The sequence below is a fragment of the Salvelinus alpinus genome, chromosome 13 (genome assembly GCF_045679555.1).
Source record: "Salvelinus alpinus chromosome 13, SLU_Salpinus.1, whole genome shotgun sequence".
NCBI lineage: Eukaryota > Metazoa > Chordata > Actinopteri > Salmoniformes > Salmonidae > Salvelinus > Salvelinus alpinus.
The window spans coordinates 51,000,532-51,017,338 of NC_092098.1; the positions used below are offsets into that span (position 1 = coordinate 51,000,532).

The 16,807-nt window shown below is 48.1% G+C and overlaps 1 protein-coding gene across 5 annotated transcripts in view; it reads left to right on the forward strand.

Annotated features, from left to right (window-relative positions):
• LOC139537874 (phosphatidylinositol-3,5-bisphosphate 3-phosphatase MTMR4-like) overlaps positions 1-16,807 on the forward strand; it is a 106,533-nt gene that overhangs the window by 15,853 nt on the left and 73,873 nt on the right. For 3 of the 5 annotated variants that reach the window (XM_071339731.1, XM_071339733.1, XM_071339732.1), the window contains exon 2: positions 3,249-3,350. In XM_071339731.1, the coding sequence (XP_071195832.1) occupies positions 3,318-3,350 (33 nt within the window). In that variant the 5' untranslated portion in view covers positions 3,249-3,317. Of the gene's footprint in view, positions 1-2,141; positions 2,164-3,248; positions 3,351-9,722; positions 9,912-16,807 lie in introns of those variants that run through there. The other 2 variants (XM_071339734.1, XM_071339730.1) reach the window with 2 other exon arrangements.

The window sequence follows — 16,807 nt, forward strand, 5'->3', positions numbered from 1 at the left end:
TAGGCCTTTTAAACACTGGCTGGCTGGCTGGCTGACTGACTGGCTGACTGACTGACGAGACAGTACAACCTTCTTAGTCAAAGCTACTATCTGTGGCAGCCAGCTTAACCAGCATCACCACTATGTGTGGGTTCTTGTAGGTATGGCCTAGACCTAACGTAGCAAGTGTAAAAGAAACACCTGAAAGTACATACTGGTCTTGAGAGAGAGAGTGGGCGGGGGGAGGTTCTGTTCTGCACTATTCAACCAATCCAGTAAATGTGGAGGAGGAGTTAAGATGGAGTGTCCAATAAAGGAAGTCTCTTTCCATTTCACCTGAAAACTGGAACAACCGGTTGTTGGGGACTCTGCAGAGGCTAATCTCTAGGCTATATATTGGTGCAGGTTTTTTGGGGGGGGGGATTCAAAGGGGGCTTAGGTGTTGGGGGAGGATGGGAGCGGGTAGCCCATTGGGCGTGACTGAATTCGGTCTGGGCAGGAATTTGAGGGCCTCATCTTGGCGGCGGAGAGAATTGGTTTTTAAAGCACATTTCCTGGAATTCCACACATTTTTCCATGGAACTGAGAGAAATTTGACTGTTAAGTGATTTTTGTGAAGTTCTACACATTTTGCCACGGCTAATGCTGTGTTCTTATTCTGAAACAGAACAATCAATTATCCAGAATATTTATTTGAATGATTGTTAGTTATTACATACATACATACATACATACATACATACATACATACATACATACATACATACATACATACATACATACATACATACATACATACATACACTGCATTTGGAAAGTATTCAGACCCCTTGACTTTTTCCACATTTTGTTTCGTTACTGCCTTGTTCTAAAATTGATTAAAATATATATATATATATATAATCCCTTATCGATCTACACACAATACCCCATAATGACAAAGCGAAAACAGGTTTCTAGATTTATTTCCAAATTTATTAAAAAATGTATACCTTTTTTACATAAGTATTCAGAGCCTTTGCTATGAGACTCGAAATTGAGCTCAGGTGCATCCTGTTTCCATTGATCATCCTTGAGATGTTTCTACAACTAGATTGGAGTCTACCTGTGGTAAATTCAATTGATTGGACATGATTTGGAAAGGCACACACCTGTCTATATAAGGTCCCACAGTTGACAGTGCATGTCAGAGCAAAAACCAAGCCTTGAGGTCAAATGAGTTGTCCGTAGAGCTCCGAGACAGGACTGTGTCAAGGCACAGATCTGGGGAAGGGTACCAAAACATTTCTGCAGCATTGAAGGTCCCCAAGAACACAGTGGCCTCCATCATTTTTAAATGGAAGAAGTTTGGAACCACCGAGACTCTTCCTAGAGATGGCCGCCCAGTCAAACTGAGCAATCAGGGGAGAAGGGCATTGGTCAGGGAGGTGACCAAGAACCCGATGGTCACTCTGACAGAGCTCTAGAGTTCCTCTTTGGAGATGAGCGAACCTTCCAGAAGGACAACCATCTCTGTAGCACTCCACCAATCAGGCCTTTATGGTAGAGTGACCAGACGGAAGCCACTCCTCTGTAAAAAGGCACATGACAGCCCACTTGGAGTTTGCCAAAAGGCACCTAAAGACTCTCAGACCATGAGAAACAAGATTCTCTGGTCTGATGAAACCAACATTGAACTCTTTGGCCTGACTGCCATGCGTCGCGTCTGGAGGAAACCTGGCACCATCTATACGGTGAAGTATGGTGGTGGCAGAATCATGCTGTGGGGATTTTTTCAGCCGGAGGGACTGGGAGACTAGTCAGGATTGAGGGGAAAGATGAACGGAGCAAAGTAAAGAGAGAGATGTGATGATCTGCTCAGGACTTCAGATTGGGGTGAAGGTTCACCTTCCAACAGGACAACAACCCTAAGTACATAAACAAGACAACACAGGAGTGGCTTGGGGACAAGTCTCTGATTGTCCTTGAGTGGCCCAGCCAGAGCCCAGACTTGAAACCGATCGAACATCTCTGGAGAGACCTGAAAACAGCTGTGCATCGACGCTCCCCATCCAACCTGACAGAGCTTGAGAGGATCTGCAGAGAAGAATGGGAGAAACTCCCCAAATACAGGTGCGCCAAGCTTGTAGCGTCATACCCAAGAAGACTTGAGGCTGTAATCGCTGTCAAAGGTGCTTCAACAAAGTATGTAAATGTGATATTTAAGTTTTTTATTTTTTTGTAAACATTTTTTTTAATAGATTTGCAAAAATGTCTAAACCAGTTTTTTTTGCTTTGTCATAATGGGGTATTGTGTGAAGATTGAGGGGAGGAAAAAAACACTTTCATAAATTTTTTGAATAAGGCTGTAAAGTAACAAAATGTAGATAAAGTCGAGGGGTCTGAATACTTTCCGAATGCCCTGTAGGTCGACGTTATCTTTGCTACGTACTTTATAGCTGTTTTTTTTAAAACTGAAAGCGTTTTTCCATCCTGAGAATGTTTAAACAAAAAACAAATGCTTAGGTGGTACACCCATTACTTTTTCTCTGCAGATAACATCCTGTGGTCTTGGTTCTGCCCAATCATTTTAGCCAGCTCTGTTTGTCTTGACCACTTAAGGCCATGTCTCAAGGCCAGTGAAGTATAAACACATGAAATACTAAATGCCGTAGCGGAGTCGTGAGCACTTTAAAGGTTGCAAAAATTCAAATGAGTTCGCTTAATTTCAGTATGTGACAAAACAAGCAATGTGTTGAGTCATTGTACCGTCTAAACCGCTGTGAAATATATATTTTCAATAACCCTAAAATAGTGTATTTCCAGCTGTTTGAAGCTGATGTACAAAATCGAAAGTAAAAGACACCAAAATGAAACTTAGAAATAGAGCACAAAGAACAGATCTACCACTTCTTAGACTGGCTTTCAATGAGTGACAGATCTATAACTCACATTTCTATGTGAATTTGATCAGGCCGCCCAATAAGTTACATGTTGCAGCTTTTAAAGATCTCTAGTCTACTTCCTGTAAAACGAGTCAGGATCTTTTTACCGCCTTTCACACATTTGACCAAATGTTCGTTTTCACTCTCGCATAAAGAGCTGTTAGTAACTTTAATGATGGGTTGTGCAGTGCCTCCCTCTACCCAGGCTGTGACACACACTCTCACACCCCCCCCCCCTAAGTGTGTGTGTGTTTTTCCCCTATCAATGTCTTAACGCTGTGGGTGTGTATTTACTCTCCCAACCACTGTGTGTGTGTGTGTGTGTGTGTGTGTGTGTGTTGGCAGGAGACGTCGCTGACTCAGCGGAGTCCGGTAGAGGGGAGGAGAGACTGAGGGAGCTGGAGAGAAGCCAGTATGATTGGTGCAGAACAACAGACTGACAGCATGGTGAGCCAATCAGACAGCTCCATGGGAGGGAGAGAGGGGGAAGCTGCCATTTCGTCTCTCACAGACTTCTTCTTCTTCCTCTGACGTTTCTCACACAACTACAACACATTTCGTTTCTCACACAACTACAACACATTTCGACTACTAAGCTTCAGTACTGAATGATACAGTGATGAAAATTGATTGACCCGATAACGTTTATTGTTTTGAAATCTTACTTGCGTACTGATACGGCTTCTCAGTATGTCATTGTTTTATTGTTTGACAATCGTCACCTTTTTTTAAAAAACATTGCAGCCGTTTTCACATCCCTAAACCAAGTGGAGGATATTCTTCAAATGTTTCAATTAACTTCCCACTAAAACGTGCTGTGTTGGAAAGCCAATAGTATACCGGTCTTAGACGTGTCCCTGATTGGCTCTTTTCCATCACAGCGTGAACACACCCCCTCATTCACATTTCTACATCGCCCTCACAATCATAAACACCCTGAGGACGGAGTAGCAACGGAACGTGTGGTCTGGGCCCCCAGACACACGGCTGTACAATATCACTACTCTATAGTCTAGGAGTGTGTTCCCTAGAAACCAAACGAAACGCGGCGGGACCTACCTGAAATGTGTTACAGTAATGAATACACCCTAGGCCTCATGGGTCATAAGAACGGAGCAGAAGCTGTGACTTTCCAACATGTCTGTTTTAAAAACATTTTTTTAAATTGTTTTATTCTGTCTGCACATGACACTGTGAACAACACAGAGCTGGGTGTGGCAGTCTTAACCAGAGCCTGTTGGCACCCATTGAGACTATTCCAAACAAGCTATCGGTTAGGTGGTGAAACGGGCGGTCTGCAACTCTGCGTTAGTCTGTCTGTTCACACATCTCTGGGTCGTTCCTTCCCTGTATTCACATACAGTACATAAAAAAAATGACACAAAAAAATTGCACATTTCCTGTAATTCCACACATTTTTCCATGGAACTGAGAGAAATTTGACCGTTAAGTGAATTTTGTGAAATTCTACACATTTTGCCACGGCTAATGCTGTGTTCTTATTCTGAAACAGAACAATCAATTCTCCAGAATATTTATTTGAATGATTGTTAGTTATAAAATACATACATACATACATACACTCATACATGCATACATGCATACATACATACACGCATACATACATACACGCATACATACATACACACATACATACATACATACATACATACATACATACGTACAGTGCATTTGGAAAGTATTCAGACCCCTTAACTTTTTCCACGTTTTGTTATGTTACTGCCTTATTCTACAATGGATTTAAAAAAAAATCCCTCATCAATCTACACTCAATACCCCATTATGACATCACAATACCCCATAATAACAAAGCGAAAACAGGTTTCTAGAATTTTTTTCAAACCTATAAATAAAAAATAAATTAAATTGATCGGACATGACAGAGCTCCAGAGTTCCTCTGTGGAGATGGGAGAACCTTCCAGAAGGACAACCATTTCTGTAGCACTCCACCAATCAGGCATTTATGGTAGAGTGACCAGATGGAAGCCACTCCTCAGTAAAAGGCAGCCTGCTTGGAGTTTGGCACCTAAAGACACTCAGACCATGAGAAACAACATTCTCTGGTCTGATGAAACCAAGATTGAACTCTTTGGCCAAGTGTCTGGAGGAAACCTGGCACCATCCCTACGGTGAAGCATGGTTGTGGCAGCATCATGCTGTGGGGATGTTTTTCAGTGGGAGGGTCTGGGAGCACTGACACGTCGTCAGGATTGAGGGAAAGATGAACGGAGCAAAGTACAGAGAGATCATTGATGAAAACCTGCTCAGGACCTCAGACTGGGGTCAAGGTTCACCTTCCAACAGGACAACGACCCTAAGCACACAGCCAAGACAACGCAGGAGTGACTTCAAGACAAGTCTCTGAATGTCCTTGAGTGGCCCAGCTAGAGCCCGGACTTGAACCCGATCGAACATCTTTGGAGAGAGATGTTCCCCAATCAACCTGACAGAGCTTGAGAGGATCTGCGGAGAAGAACGGGAGAAACTCCCCAAATACAGATGTGCCAAGCTTGTAGCGTCATACCCAAGAAGACTCGATGCTTCAACAAAGTACTGAGTAAAGGGTCTGATTTTATATAAATGTGCTATTTCCAGGGGGGGGGGGGGGGGTTGTGAATAAATTAGCAAAAAAATTCTAAACCTGTTTTTGCTTTGTCCTAATGGGGTTTAATCAATTTTACAATAATACTGTTCTAACTTAACAAAGTCGAAGAAGTCAAATGGTCTGAATACTTTCTGAAAGCACTGTATGTCAGGAACTATACACACTCAGCAGCAGAATCCGTGAAACGACGCCCTCTTGTGGGTGATATAGGTACTACTTCTCAACACACGTCTTCAGGTCTTGAAAAAAAAGTGAAATAGATTGGATGGCCTGCAGATTTGAAACGTTGTCAATACTTCTCTATAGAGCTGTTTTCATATGGAGACATGACCAATCTATTAACTGTCTCCTCCTCAGAGGACTCCTATTAGGAATGTATTGCTCTATAGAGCTGTTTTCATATGGAGACATGACCAATCTATTAACTGTCTCCTCCTCAGAGGACTCCTAGTAGGAATGTATTGAGGTATTGAGTCACTGTGGTCCATTTACAGATTAGCCACTCCACTCCACCCAAAGTCCATGGTCTGACTCTGCTGTAGTTGTGTAACTGTGCGGCAGGAGTTTTGTAACGAGAACCCTCCTCCACCTGTTAGACATAAGAGACTATGATAATACTATATCGGCCTGGTAACCGTCAACGGCTACACACACACACACATTCCATGTGGTTGGGGTGAGTGGATGGCCTCCTTTCCTAAAATAAAACTGTGGAGACACCGGATACAGGAGGCCGTATCTGGAGCTCACTGTCTGACTGCTCTGGATGGGCCGAGGGAGGACGAGAGAGGCACACTAAGCCACAGTGTGGCGAGTCAGTCAGTCACACCACCTAGACATGAGAACCCAAGTGTGCCCTCTAACCCTCTCCGATAGGATACATAGGGACACATTGGTCACACACAGGAGGTTATAATCCTTCACTACTTCACAGGGACAGTGCACGGCTACACACATACGTGTGTGTGTGTGATGTCTCCACATCTACAGTACCAGTTAAAAGTTTGGCCACACCTACTCATTCAAGGGTTTTTCTTTTCTTTTTACTATTTTCTACTTTGTAGAAATAACAGTGAAGATGTCAAACTATGAAATAACATATATGGAACCATGTAGTAACCTTTTTTTTTTAAACATGAGATTCTTTAAAGTAGCCACACTTTGCCTTAACAGCTTTGCACACTCTTGGCATTCTCTCAACCAGCTTCATGATGTAGTCACCTGGAATGGTTTTCCAACATTCTTGAAGGAGTTCCCACGTATGCTGAGCACTTGTTGGCTGCTTTTCCTTCACTCTGCGGTCCAACTCATCCCAAACCATCTTGATTGGGTTGAGGTCGGGTGATTGTGGAGGCCAGGTCATCACTCTCCTTCTTGTTCAGATAGCCCTTACACAGCCTGGAGGTGTGTTTTGAGCCATTGCCCTGTTGAAAAATAAAAGTCGCACTAAGAGTAAACCAGATGGGATGGTGTATTGCTGCAGAATGTTGTGGTAGCCATGCTGGTTAAGTGTGCCTTGAATTCTAAAAAAAAGTCACCAGCAAAGCACCCCCACACCATCCCACCTCCTCCATGCTTCACGGTGGGAACTACACATGCGGAGCTCATTCGTTCACCTACACTGCGTCTCACAAAGACAGAGCAGTTGGAACCAAAAATCTCAAATTTGGACTCAAATCAGACCAAAGGACACATTTCCAGCGGTCTAATTGTCCATTGCTCATGTTTCTTGGCCCAATCAAGTCTCTTCTTCTTATTGGTGTCCTTTTAGTAGTGGTTTCTATGCAGAAATTCGACTTTTCTCTTTTCTCTCCTATTCTCCTAAGGGAACATTCAAGATGACAGAAGCCAACCATCTAATCTCATGATGTATGCAGTGAAAAAGCACTTTAGCTTAATCTGGTCCCCTTTGCCAGTTGCCTGCCCCTCTCCGTTTGATGTACATTGCGGCTGTAGTGGTTCCGTACAGCACATTATGATAATGAAACGATGTCATGCACCAGAAGGCCTCCATACCCGCCCCGCCCTTACCTCTAGCTGGGTGTTCTGTGGTTCTCCTCTCTGTTAGCCAGTCACGATCCACCAAAACGGACTTCTGTCTGCGTGTGTGTGTGCCCCTCTGGTTTAAGACGTCCACATACTAGGCTCTGTTTGCTCCCTAGCAGAACTCGGCTAGGTGCAAAGCGAACGTCTGCTCGCATGCTCCCTAAAAGACTTTCACTTACAAAATGAGAAACTGCAGTATTACTATTTTTGTCCCTCTTGGGACACCATAGCCAGTAAACTTCCTCAAAATAGTCAAAAGATTAATCAAGAAATCTGCGTAATACTTTTTTACGTTTTTGCTGAGGAGGTCTTAGTTGCAATTTTTCATCCAGCTAAGGTGTTTTGGTGTAGTATTTCTCAAATGAAAAAATGTGCATGAAAACTAGTCTCTCCTTGAATGTTGAATGACAGCAAAACAGTTCACAATCCTGTCCATAGTTCTCACTCCTACTAGGAGTAGTACTGTTGACCAATCACCAAAGGGGCATAGAACTTACACTTGCTTAAAAAAAAAATATATATATTGTTGTGCACAAACAGCTTCAAATAAATCCTGAACACCAAAGCAAACATCACAATTTCATAATATGTGCGCACCACGTTTCGACTGGACAGCATGCGACAGGCGTTAGGGACGCTGTATATAGGTAGTGTACACTCACACCCTCCCCTAGGGAGCAGGCGAGCGTGCAACTGTATCTGGGAACAGTGCAGTGATGTACTGCAGCTCACTCAGGCAGCACCAAGGAGACCCTCATGAAGCGGGGAGGAAGATGGGGGAGGAAGATGGGGGAGGGGGCAGGGCTGCTGTTTAGAATGCTGTGTCACTGGAGCTCTCTGCGTAGGCTTCCCCTCGCCTCATCCCCTCCATTCTCTGATCCGTTCTTCCCTATCACACTCAGTCAATCGCTGCCAACGGGATTGGCTTGAAGACGCTCACACTAACAGTGTCTCTTTTTCTCATGTCAATGTAGGAAGAGAAAAAAAAAACTTGTTAAAAAGGTGTTCCATGTGACAACATATTTCTGATCGTTTATCCGTGTGTGTCTACCCCTGAGTAGTGCGTGGTGGTCCGGTGTGGTGCCTGAGATGGTGGTTGAAGCGCTGTTTGTAGCATCCTCAGGCTCTGCCATGCTCTGCTGTGGTACAGGCTGCTCTGCTGTGGTACAGGCTGTTATGGTACAGGCTGCTCTGCTGTGGTACAGGCTGCTCTGCTGTGGTACAGGCTGCTCTGCTGTGGTACAGGCTGCTGTGGTACAGGCTGCTCTGCTGTGGTACAGGCTGTAGTGGTACAGGCTGCTCTGCTGTGGTACAGGCTGCTCTGCTATGGTACAGGCTGCTCTGCTGTGGTACAGGCTGCTGTGGTACAGGCTGCTCTGCTGTGGTACAGGCTGTAGTGGTACAGGCTGCTCTGCTGTGGTACAGGCTGTTATGGTACAGGCTGCTGTGGTACAGGCTGCAGTGGTACAGGATGCAGTGGTACAGGATGCAGTGGTACAGGATGCAGTGGTACAGGCTGCAGTGGTACAGGCTGCAGTGGTACAGGCTGCAGTGGTACAGGCTGCTCTGTTGTGGTACAGGCTGCTCTGTTGTGGTACAGGCTGCAGTGGTACAGGATGCAGTGGTACAGGATGCAGTGGTACAGGCTGCTCTGTTGTGGTACAGGATGCGCTGCCGTGACACGTTGCTGAGGAAGCTTCCTGCCTGCGACGAGATGGATCTCGGTGAAGGGTGAACAGGGATGGAGTGGGGAAGGGAGGGAGGATGTGATAGCGGGAGGGGGGGGGGGGGGGAGAGAGAGCACGTGATTGGGTGAGGTAGGAGATGCGCATGGCATGGTGATGGGTGGAGCTTAGCATCAGGCAATTCCTCCTCTCTCTCATGCCTCATTCTCATTCTTCCTCTCACGTCTAGTAGGTCCGCCTGCTTCCTTCTTTATTTTCCTTCCTTCCTTTTCTCCTCTCCTCTTTCTGGGCTATTTCAGTGGACTCTGTCGTTCTTACAGACTATCCACTTCCTTCCCGACTTAGTCTGAGCAACAGGGGGTCTTTTCAGGCACCTGCGCTCCCTCACTCAGTTTTCATCCACCTCTCTCCGGGGGGGGGGGGGGGGGCTGAGGAGGACTGAGGTTGGGGGTGTGTCGCACTGCTGTCCCGGAGCACCTCCTGGGGCACGAGCGGCGAGAGGCAAAGCGGGGAGGAGGGTAATGCAGGCCCGTGGTGCTCCCTTCATCCTCCATGCTACTGCTCCTCTGTAGACTGTGTGTCTGGAGACAACCCTGTCTCTCATCATGAGCCTGGCAGACCGGGTCGCCTGCTCTTTGCTCAACTGCTTTGTAAGTGGCTCTATGGCCCTTTTTTCAAATTCTTCTGTGTGTGTTGGGCGCAAGTTTCGATCTCTTTTGTGTGTGCTACTCCCCTTTCTGTGCAGCGTGTGTTTGTGGGTGCGCCTGGGAGAGGGGGGGCCCGGGGAGGGCTTTGAGTTTGTCGGTTCTCACATGGAGCCATGTCAGGGGGGGTTAGAGCTCCAATAGAGAAGTGACTGTTAGCCTAGCCTACCTAGCCTCTCCAGTAGAGAGTGGAGCGACTGGGTTAGCCTAGCCTACCTAGCCTCTCTAGTAGAGAGTGGAGCGACTGGGTTAGCCTAGCCTACCTAGCCTCTCCAGTAGTGAATGGAGCGACTGGGCTAGCCTAGCCTACCTAGCCTCTCCAGTAGAGAATAAAGCGACTGTGCTAGCCTAGCCTACCTAGCCTCTCCAGTAGAGAGTAGAGCGACTGGGCTAGCCTACCTAGCCTCGCCAGTAGAGAATAGAGTGACTGTGCTAGCCTAGCCTACCTAGCCTCTCCAGTAGAGAATAGAGCGACTGTGCTAGCCTAGCCTACCTAGCCTCTCCAGTAGAGAATAGAGCGACTGGGCTAGCCTACCTAGCCTCTCCAGTAGAGAATAGAGCGACTGGGCTAGCCTAGCCTACCTAGCCTCTCCAGTAGAGAATAGAGCGACTGTGCTAGCCTAGCCTACCTAGCCTCTCCAGTAGAGAATAGAGCGACTGTGCTAGCCTAGCCTACCTAGCCTCTCCAGTAGAGAATAGAGCGACTGTGCTAGCCTAGCCTACCTAGCCTCTCCAGTAGAGAGTAGAGCGACTGGGCTAGCCTACCTAGCCGCGCCAGTAGAGAATAGAGCGACTGGGCTAGCCTACCTAGCCTCTCCAGTAGAGAATAGAGCGACTGTGCTAGCCTAGCCTACCTAGCCTCTCCAGTAGAGAGTGAAGCGACTGGGTTAGCCTAGCCGGGCTTAGAGAAGGCTGTGTTGTGCTATACAGCAGGAGTCGTGCTATAGCGACGTATGAGGAGGAGAAGCGAGACTGGGACTGTGCTAGCGTAGTAGCCAGCCTCTGAGCAGTAGCGCTTGATCTGAGTCGTGCTGTAGGGATGTACTGTGTGAGGAATATAAATAATAAATGACTAATGTTACAGCAGTGGCAGGCAGGTGGTGGGGTTGGATGGTACTGTTCTCTGTTATCGATGCTGCTGATGTGCACTGTCTGCAGTTTCTCTGCTCTGGCACGTGGCAGAGGAGAGAGGAGGGGAGGTAATGGGGTGGGGAGGTAAGGGGAGTGAGGGGGAGAAGTGGTTGGTTGTCTTCGTAATCAGTCTCCGTAGTGAGCCAGGGTCTCTGTCTCAATTACTTAAAATACTTGACAGGTCTTGAAAACAATATGGTTGAATCTCCTCATCAGGCTGGCCACTTCTCCTCATCAGGCAGATGGCTGTTTTTTTCCTGGTCACTTCTATCAGATCAGTGCAATGAAGGAGAGGAGGGGAGGAGAGGACAGATTTTTTTGGGGGCGGGCGGGGGGACGGGGCAATTGAGACAACGCCCAGTTCAGCCGAAGGTCCTCAGGTTAACCTCATCTGGGCTCTCCAAACCCCCCAACCAAAACCACTCACAAGCCCATAGTGAGCTCTGATTGGCTAAGGCGCTGCATTATGAAACTGAATATTTGGTTCCATAATGTCCCAAGCTGGCACCAGTACCTGAGCTTTTGCTTTTGGCATTGCCCAACACATTTTTTTTTCTCCAGAGTTAAGTTTCTAGCACTTATCTGCTAGCTTGCATCAAACATTTATTTTGGCAAACCACTCCATGCCCCGCATCCTCATCCATCTCTCCTCCTCTCCCTCTGACTCGGTTATGTTTGTTTCTGCTGCAAATATATTCCTTTTGACAAATTGAGTCAAAAACGCCTAATGTAATTGGTTAGTTTTTGTTTCCAAGACTCCGGTGCAATTTTAGCTCTCTGTCCCCTGTGTTGGCTAAGTGAATCCAAAGGAGTGCAACTGGAGCTTCTCCCTCTCTGCCCCTGGTCTGCACCCGGGAGCTGTCCCTCTCTGCACCCGGGAGCTGTCCCTCTCTGCACCCGGGAGCTGTCCCTCTCTGCACCCGGGAGCTGTCCCTCTCTGCACCCGGGAGCTGTCACTCTCTGCACCCGGGAGAGCTCCCTCTCTGCACCCGGGAGAGCTCCCTCTCTGCACCCGGGAGAGCTCCCTCTCTGCACCCGGGAGCTCTCCCTCTCTGCCCCTGGCCTGCACCAGGGGAGCTCTCCCTCTCTGACCCTGGCCTTCACCCGGGGAGCTCTCCCTCTCTGCCCCTGGCCTGCACCAGGGGAGCTCTCCCTCTCTGTCCCTGGCCTTCACCCGGGGAGCTCTCCCTCTCTGACCCTGGCCTTCACCCGGGGAGCTCTCCCTCTCTGCCCTTGGCCTGCACCAGGGGAGCTCTCCCTCTCTGCCCTTGGCCTGCACCCGGGGAGCTCTCCCTCTCTGCCCCTGGCCTGCACCCGGGGAGCTCTCCCTCTCTGCCCTTGGCCTGCACCAGGGGAGCTCTCCCTCTCTGTCCCTGGCCTTCACCCGGGAGCTCTCCCTCTCTGCCCCTGGCCTGCACCAGGGGAGCTCTCCCTCTCTGCCCCTGGCCTTCACCCGGGAGCTCTCCCTCTCTGCACCAGGGGAGCTCTCCCTCTCTGCACCTGGCCTTCACCCGGGAGCTCTCCCTCTCTGCACCAGGGGAGCTCTCCCTCTCTGCACCCGGGGAGCTCTCCCTCTCTGCCCCTGGCCTTCACCCGGGGAGCTCTCCCTCTCTGTCCCTGGCCTTCACCCGGGGAGCTCTCCCTCTCTGTCCCTGGCCTTCAACCGGGGAGCTCTCCCTCTCTGACCCTGGCCTGCACCAGGGGAGCTCTCCCTCTCTGCCCCTGGCCTGCACCAGGGGAGCTCTCCCTCTCTGCCCCTGGCCTGCACCAGGGGAGCTCTCCCTCTCTGTCCCTGGCCTTCACCCGGGGAGCTCTCCCTCTCTGCCCCTGGCCTGCACCGGGGAGCTCCTATCAAGTGGCTCCCTGACTGACTGGCACCTAGGCTACAAGCCCTATGAGCGCCTGGGTAGTATTCAGTTCTCTTGCTCTCTGTCCCTCTTCGCGTGAGAGAGTGTACATCTTGCACTCGCTCCCTCGTACTCCCTTTCTCACACTCGCACACCCACACCCTCCCGTTCAACGCTAGAAATATGGAATGACTGGTAGCAGCACAAAGTTAACCCAAATATTTGATCTGTGAACTACTCAGTGAACTACTTTACTATCATTCTGTTAATTTAGACGTTTTATCTACAGCCACTTTATTCATGGATGTCCTGACCTCTGGTCACGTTTCACTGCTAATCCTGTAGATTTAGACACGGCGCTGGTCCAATGAATGTGTTTATTTTCAGACACTTCCGCACCTTGTCTTTAACTTTCCCATCTTCAAAAGGCACTTTAGGCTACCTCAGTTTTGCCCGATTTTGTTAAGTGCACTTTCTGTTCCTGTTTGGGAAAAAGTTGCGATAGCCAGGGCACCCGAGGTCACGTCAAAATTGCATTCCATGTCCAGGGGTGCGACCATTACGCGACTCAGTTGCGAAATGTTTCTAAATGTTTTGCAACAAATCGTTTACTCCGAATGAAAAACGCAAACGAGAGTTTCTGTTGGACAAATTAAGATGGGTACTGTTTGCTTCCGTTTTGAGTCTTAAACGGTAGTCAGTTTTCGTAATGAATATACACCCCCGGGCCTTGTCCCTGTCGTTGATCCATGATGTCACAGGTAGCAGAATTTCCAGGACATTCTCTCAGAGGTCTCTGCATTGTCCCTGTCGTTGTTCTGATGGATAGATATAGATAGGATAGATTATCCACTGTGACGCAGAGCCCTATGACCTTAACAGGTTTTAACACATAATCACTGCACATTGCTGTACATGTGTGTATGAATCAACAAAAGAGTTACATTTACATTTAAGTCATTTAGCAGACGCTCTTATCCAGAGCGACTTACAAGTTGGTGCATTCACCTTATGATGTCCAGTGGAACAACCACTTTACAATAGTGCATCTAACTCTAAGGGGGGGGGGGGGGGGGGGGGGGGTTAGAAGGATTACTTTATCCTATCCTAGGTATTCCTTAAAGAGGTGGGGTTTCAGGTGTCTCCGGAAGGTGGTGATTGATTCCGCTGACCTGGCGTCGTGGGGGAGTTTGTTCCACCATTGGGGTGCCAGAGCAGCAGGTTTTCTCGAAGCCAGGGGAGGCCCTGTGCTTATTGAACAAACAGCCCAACCCATGACGTAGCTGCATCTCAGTCTGGTGAAGCCCTCTAGGAACGCACTGGTCTATGAAATATTAACAACCTTGGAGGAGATGAGGACGACTAGGTGTGATTCATCCACCGCTCTGCCATCCGTCCCTAAACTGGGCCTCCCACTAGTCTGCCCACTGTTGCCGACGCTGGGACAATCCCCCTGAGCACTTTCTCTGGTGCTCTGTCTATATCCCTCTTCTCTATTTTATCCATCTTGCTCCGATGCTTTCTTGCTGTCTCTATCAGTCTGAATCTCAACCACTTCTCTCTGTCTCTGTTTGTGTGTTTTTGCCTCGGTGCGTATGAGCAGAGCTCTCCTGTTTCACTGGAACAGGCTGGATGGACCTGTACTGTAGTCACTTGTCATGAACTCAGCAAAAAAATAAACGTCCCTGTCTTTCAAAGATTAATCGTAAAAATCCAAATAACTTCACAGATCTTCATTGTAAAGGGTTTAAACACGGTTTCCCATGCTTGTTCAATGAACCATAAACAATTAATGAACATGCACCTGTGGAACGGTCGTTAAGACACTAACAGCTTACAGACGGTAGGCAATTAAGGTCACAGTTATGAAAACTTAGGACACTAAAGAGGCCTTTCTACTGACTCTGAAAAACACCAAAAGAAAGATGCCCAGGGTCCCTGCTCATCTGCGTGAACGTGCCTTAGGCATCCTGCAAGGAGGCATGAGGACTGCAGATGTGGCCAGGGCAATAAATTGCAATGTCCGTACTGTGAGACGCCTAAGACAGCGGTACAGGGAGACAGGACGGACAGCTGATCGTCCTCGCAGTGGCAGACCACGTGTAACAACACCTGCACAGGATCGGTACATCCGGTCATCACACCTGCGGGACAGGTACAGGATGGCAACAACAACTGCTCGAGTTACACCAGGAAAGCACAATCCCTCCATCAGTGCTCAGACTGTCCGCAATAGGCTGAGAGAGGCTGGACTGAGGGCTTGTAGGCCTGTTGTAAGGCAGGTCCTCACCAGACATCACCGGCAACAACGTCGCATATGGGCACAAACCCACTGTCGCTGGAGTCACGGTTTTGTCTCACCAGGGGTGATGGTCGGATTCGCGTTTATCGTTGAAGTAATGAGCGTTACACCGAGGCCTGTACTCTGGAGCGGGATCGATTTGGAGGGTCCGGGGTCATGGTCTGGGCCGGTGTGTCACAACATCATCGGACTGAGCTTGTTGTCATTGCAGGCAATCTCAACGCTGTGCGTTACAGGGAAGACATCCTCCTCCCTCATGTGGTACCCTTCCTGCAGGCTCATCCTGACATGACCCTCCAGCATGATAATGCCACCAGCCATACTGCTCGTTCTGTGCGTGATTTCCTGCAAGACAGGAATGTCAGTGTTCTGCCATGACCAGCGAAGAGCCCGGATCTCAATCCCATTGAGCACGTCTGGGACCTGTTGGATCAGAGGGTGAGGGCTAGGGCCATTCCCCCCAGAAATGTCCAGGAACTTGCAGGTGCCTTGGTGGAAGAGTGGGTTAACATCTCACAGCAAGAACGGGCAAATCTGCTGCAGTCCATGAGGAGGAGATGCACTGCAGTTCTTAATGCAGCTGGTGGCCACACCAGATACTGACTGTTACTTTTGATTTTGACCCATTATTCCATTTCTGTTAGTCACATGTCTGTGGAACTTGTTCAGTTTGTCTCAGTTGTTGAATCTTGTTATGTTCATACAAATATTTACACATGTTAAGTTTGCTGAAAATAAACGCAGTTGACGTTTATTTTTCTGTTGAGTTCCTAACCGTTCCCAGACGTCATCTCCTAGAAGTAAAGATACACACACACACACACACACACACACACACACACACTCTCTCTCTCTGATAAATACAGTACACAATAGTAATACAGGGGTTCTGGAATAATCCAGAGAATTCTAATCCAGTCAGATTAGGTCAAAAGCACCGGTCTCCCGACGAGTAACGACACGACTGCACATTGTTTCCAAGGAAGAATTGGGTGAGAAACTAGCAAGAGGAAGCAATTCTCTCAGGGGACAAAAAGAAGGAAGATTTTTGTTTCCATAGCAACCACACTCATTCAGATTTATTCAGGATGGCGGCACATGTTCGTATTCCTTTCCTTTGTCTGTCTGTGCCTGACTACCGGTCTGTGAATACCTGTCTGTGCCTGACTACCGGTCTGTGAATACCTGTCTGTGCCTGACTACCGGTCTGTGAATACCTGTCTGTGCCTGACTACCGGTCTGTGAATACATGTCTGTGCATTGACTACCGGTCTGTGAATACATGTCTGTGCATTGACTACCGGTCTGTGAATACCTGTCTGTGCATTGACTACCGGTCTGTGAATACCTGTCTGTGCATTGACTACCGGTCTGTGAATACCTGTTTGTGCCTGCCTATCGGTCTGTGAATACCTGTCTGTGAATACCTGTCTGTGCATTGACAACCGGTCTTTGAATACCTGTCTGTGCCTGACTACCGGTCTGTGAATACCTGTCTGTGCCTGACTACCGGTCTGTGAATACCTGTCTGTGCCTGACTACCGGTCTGTAAATACCTGTCT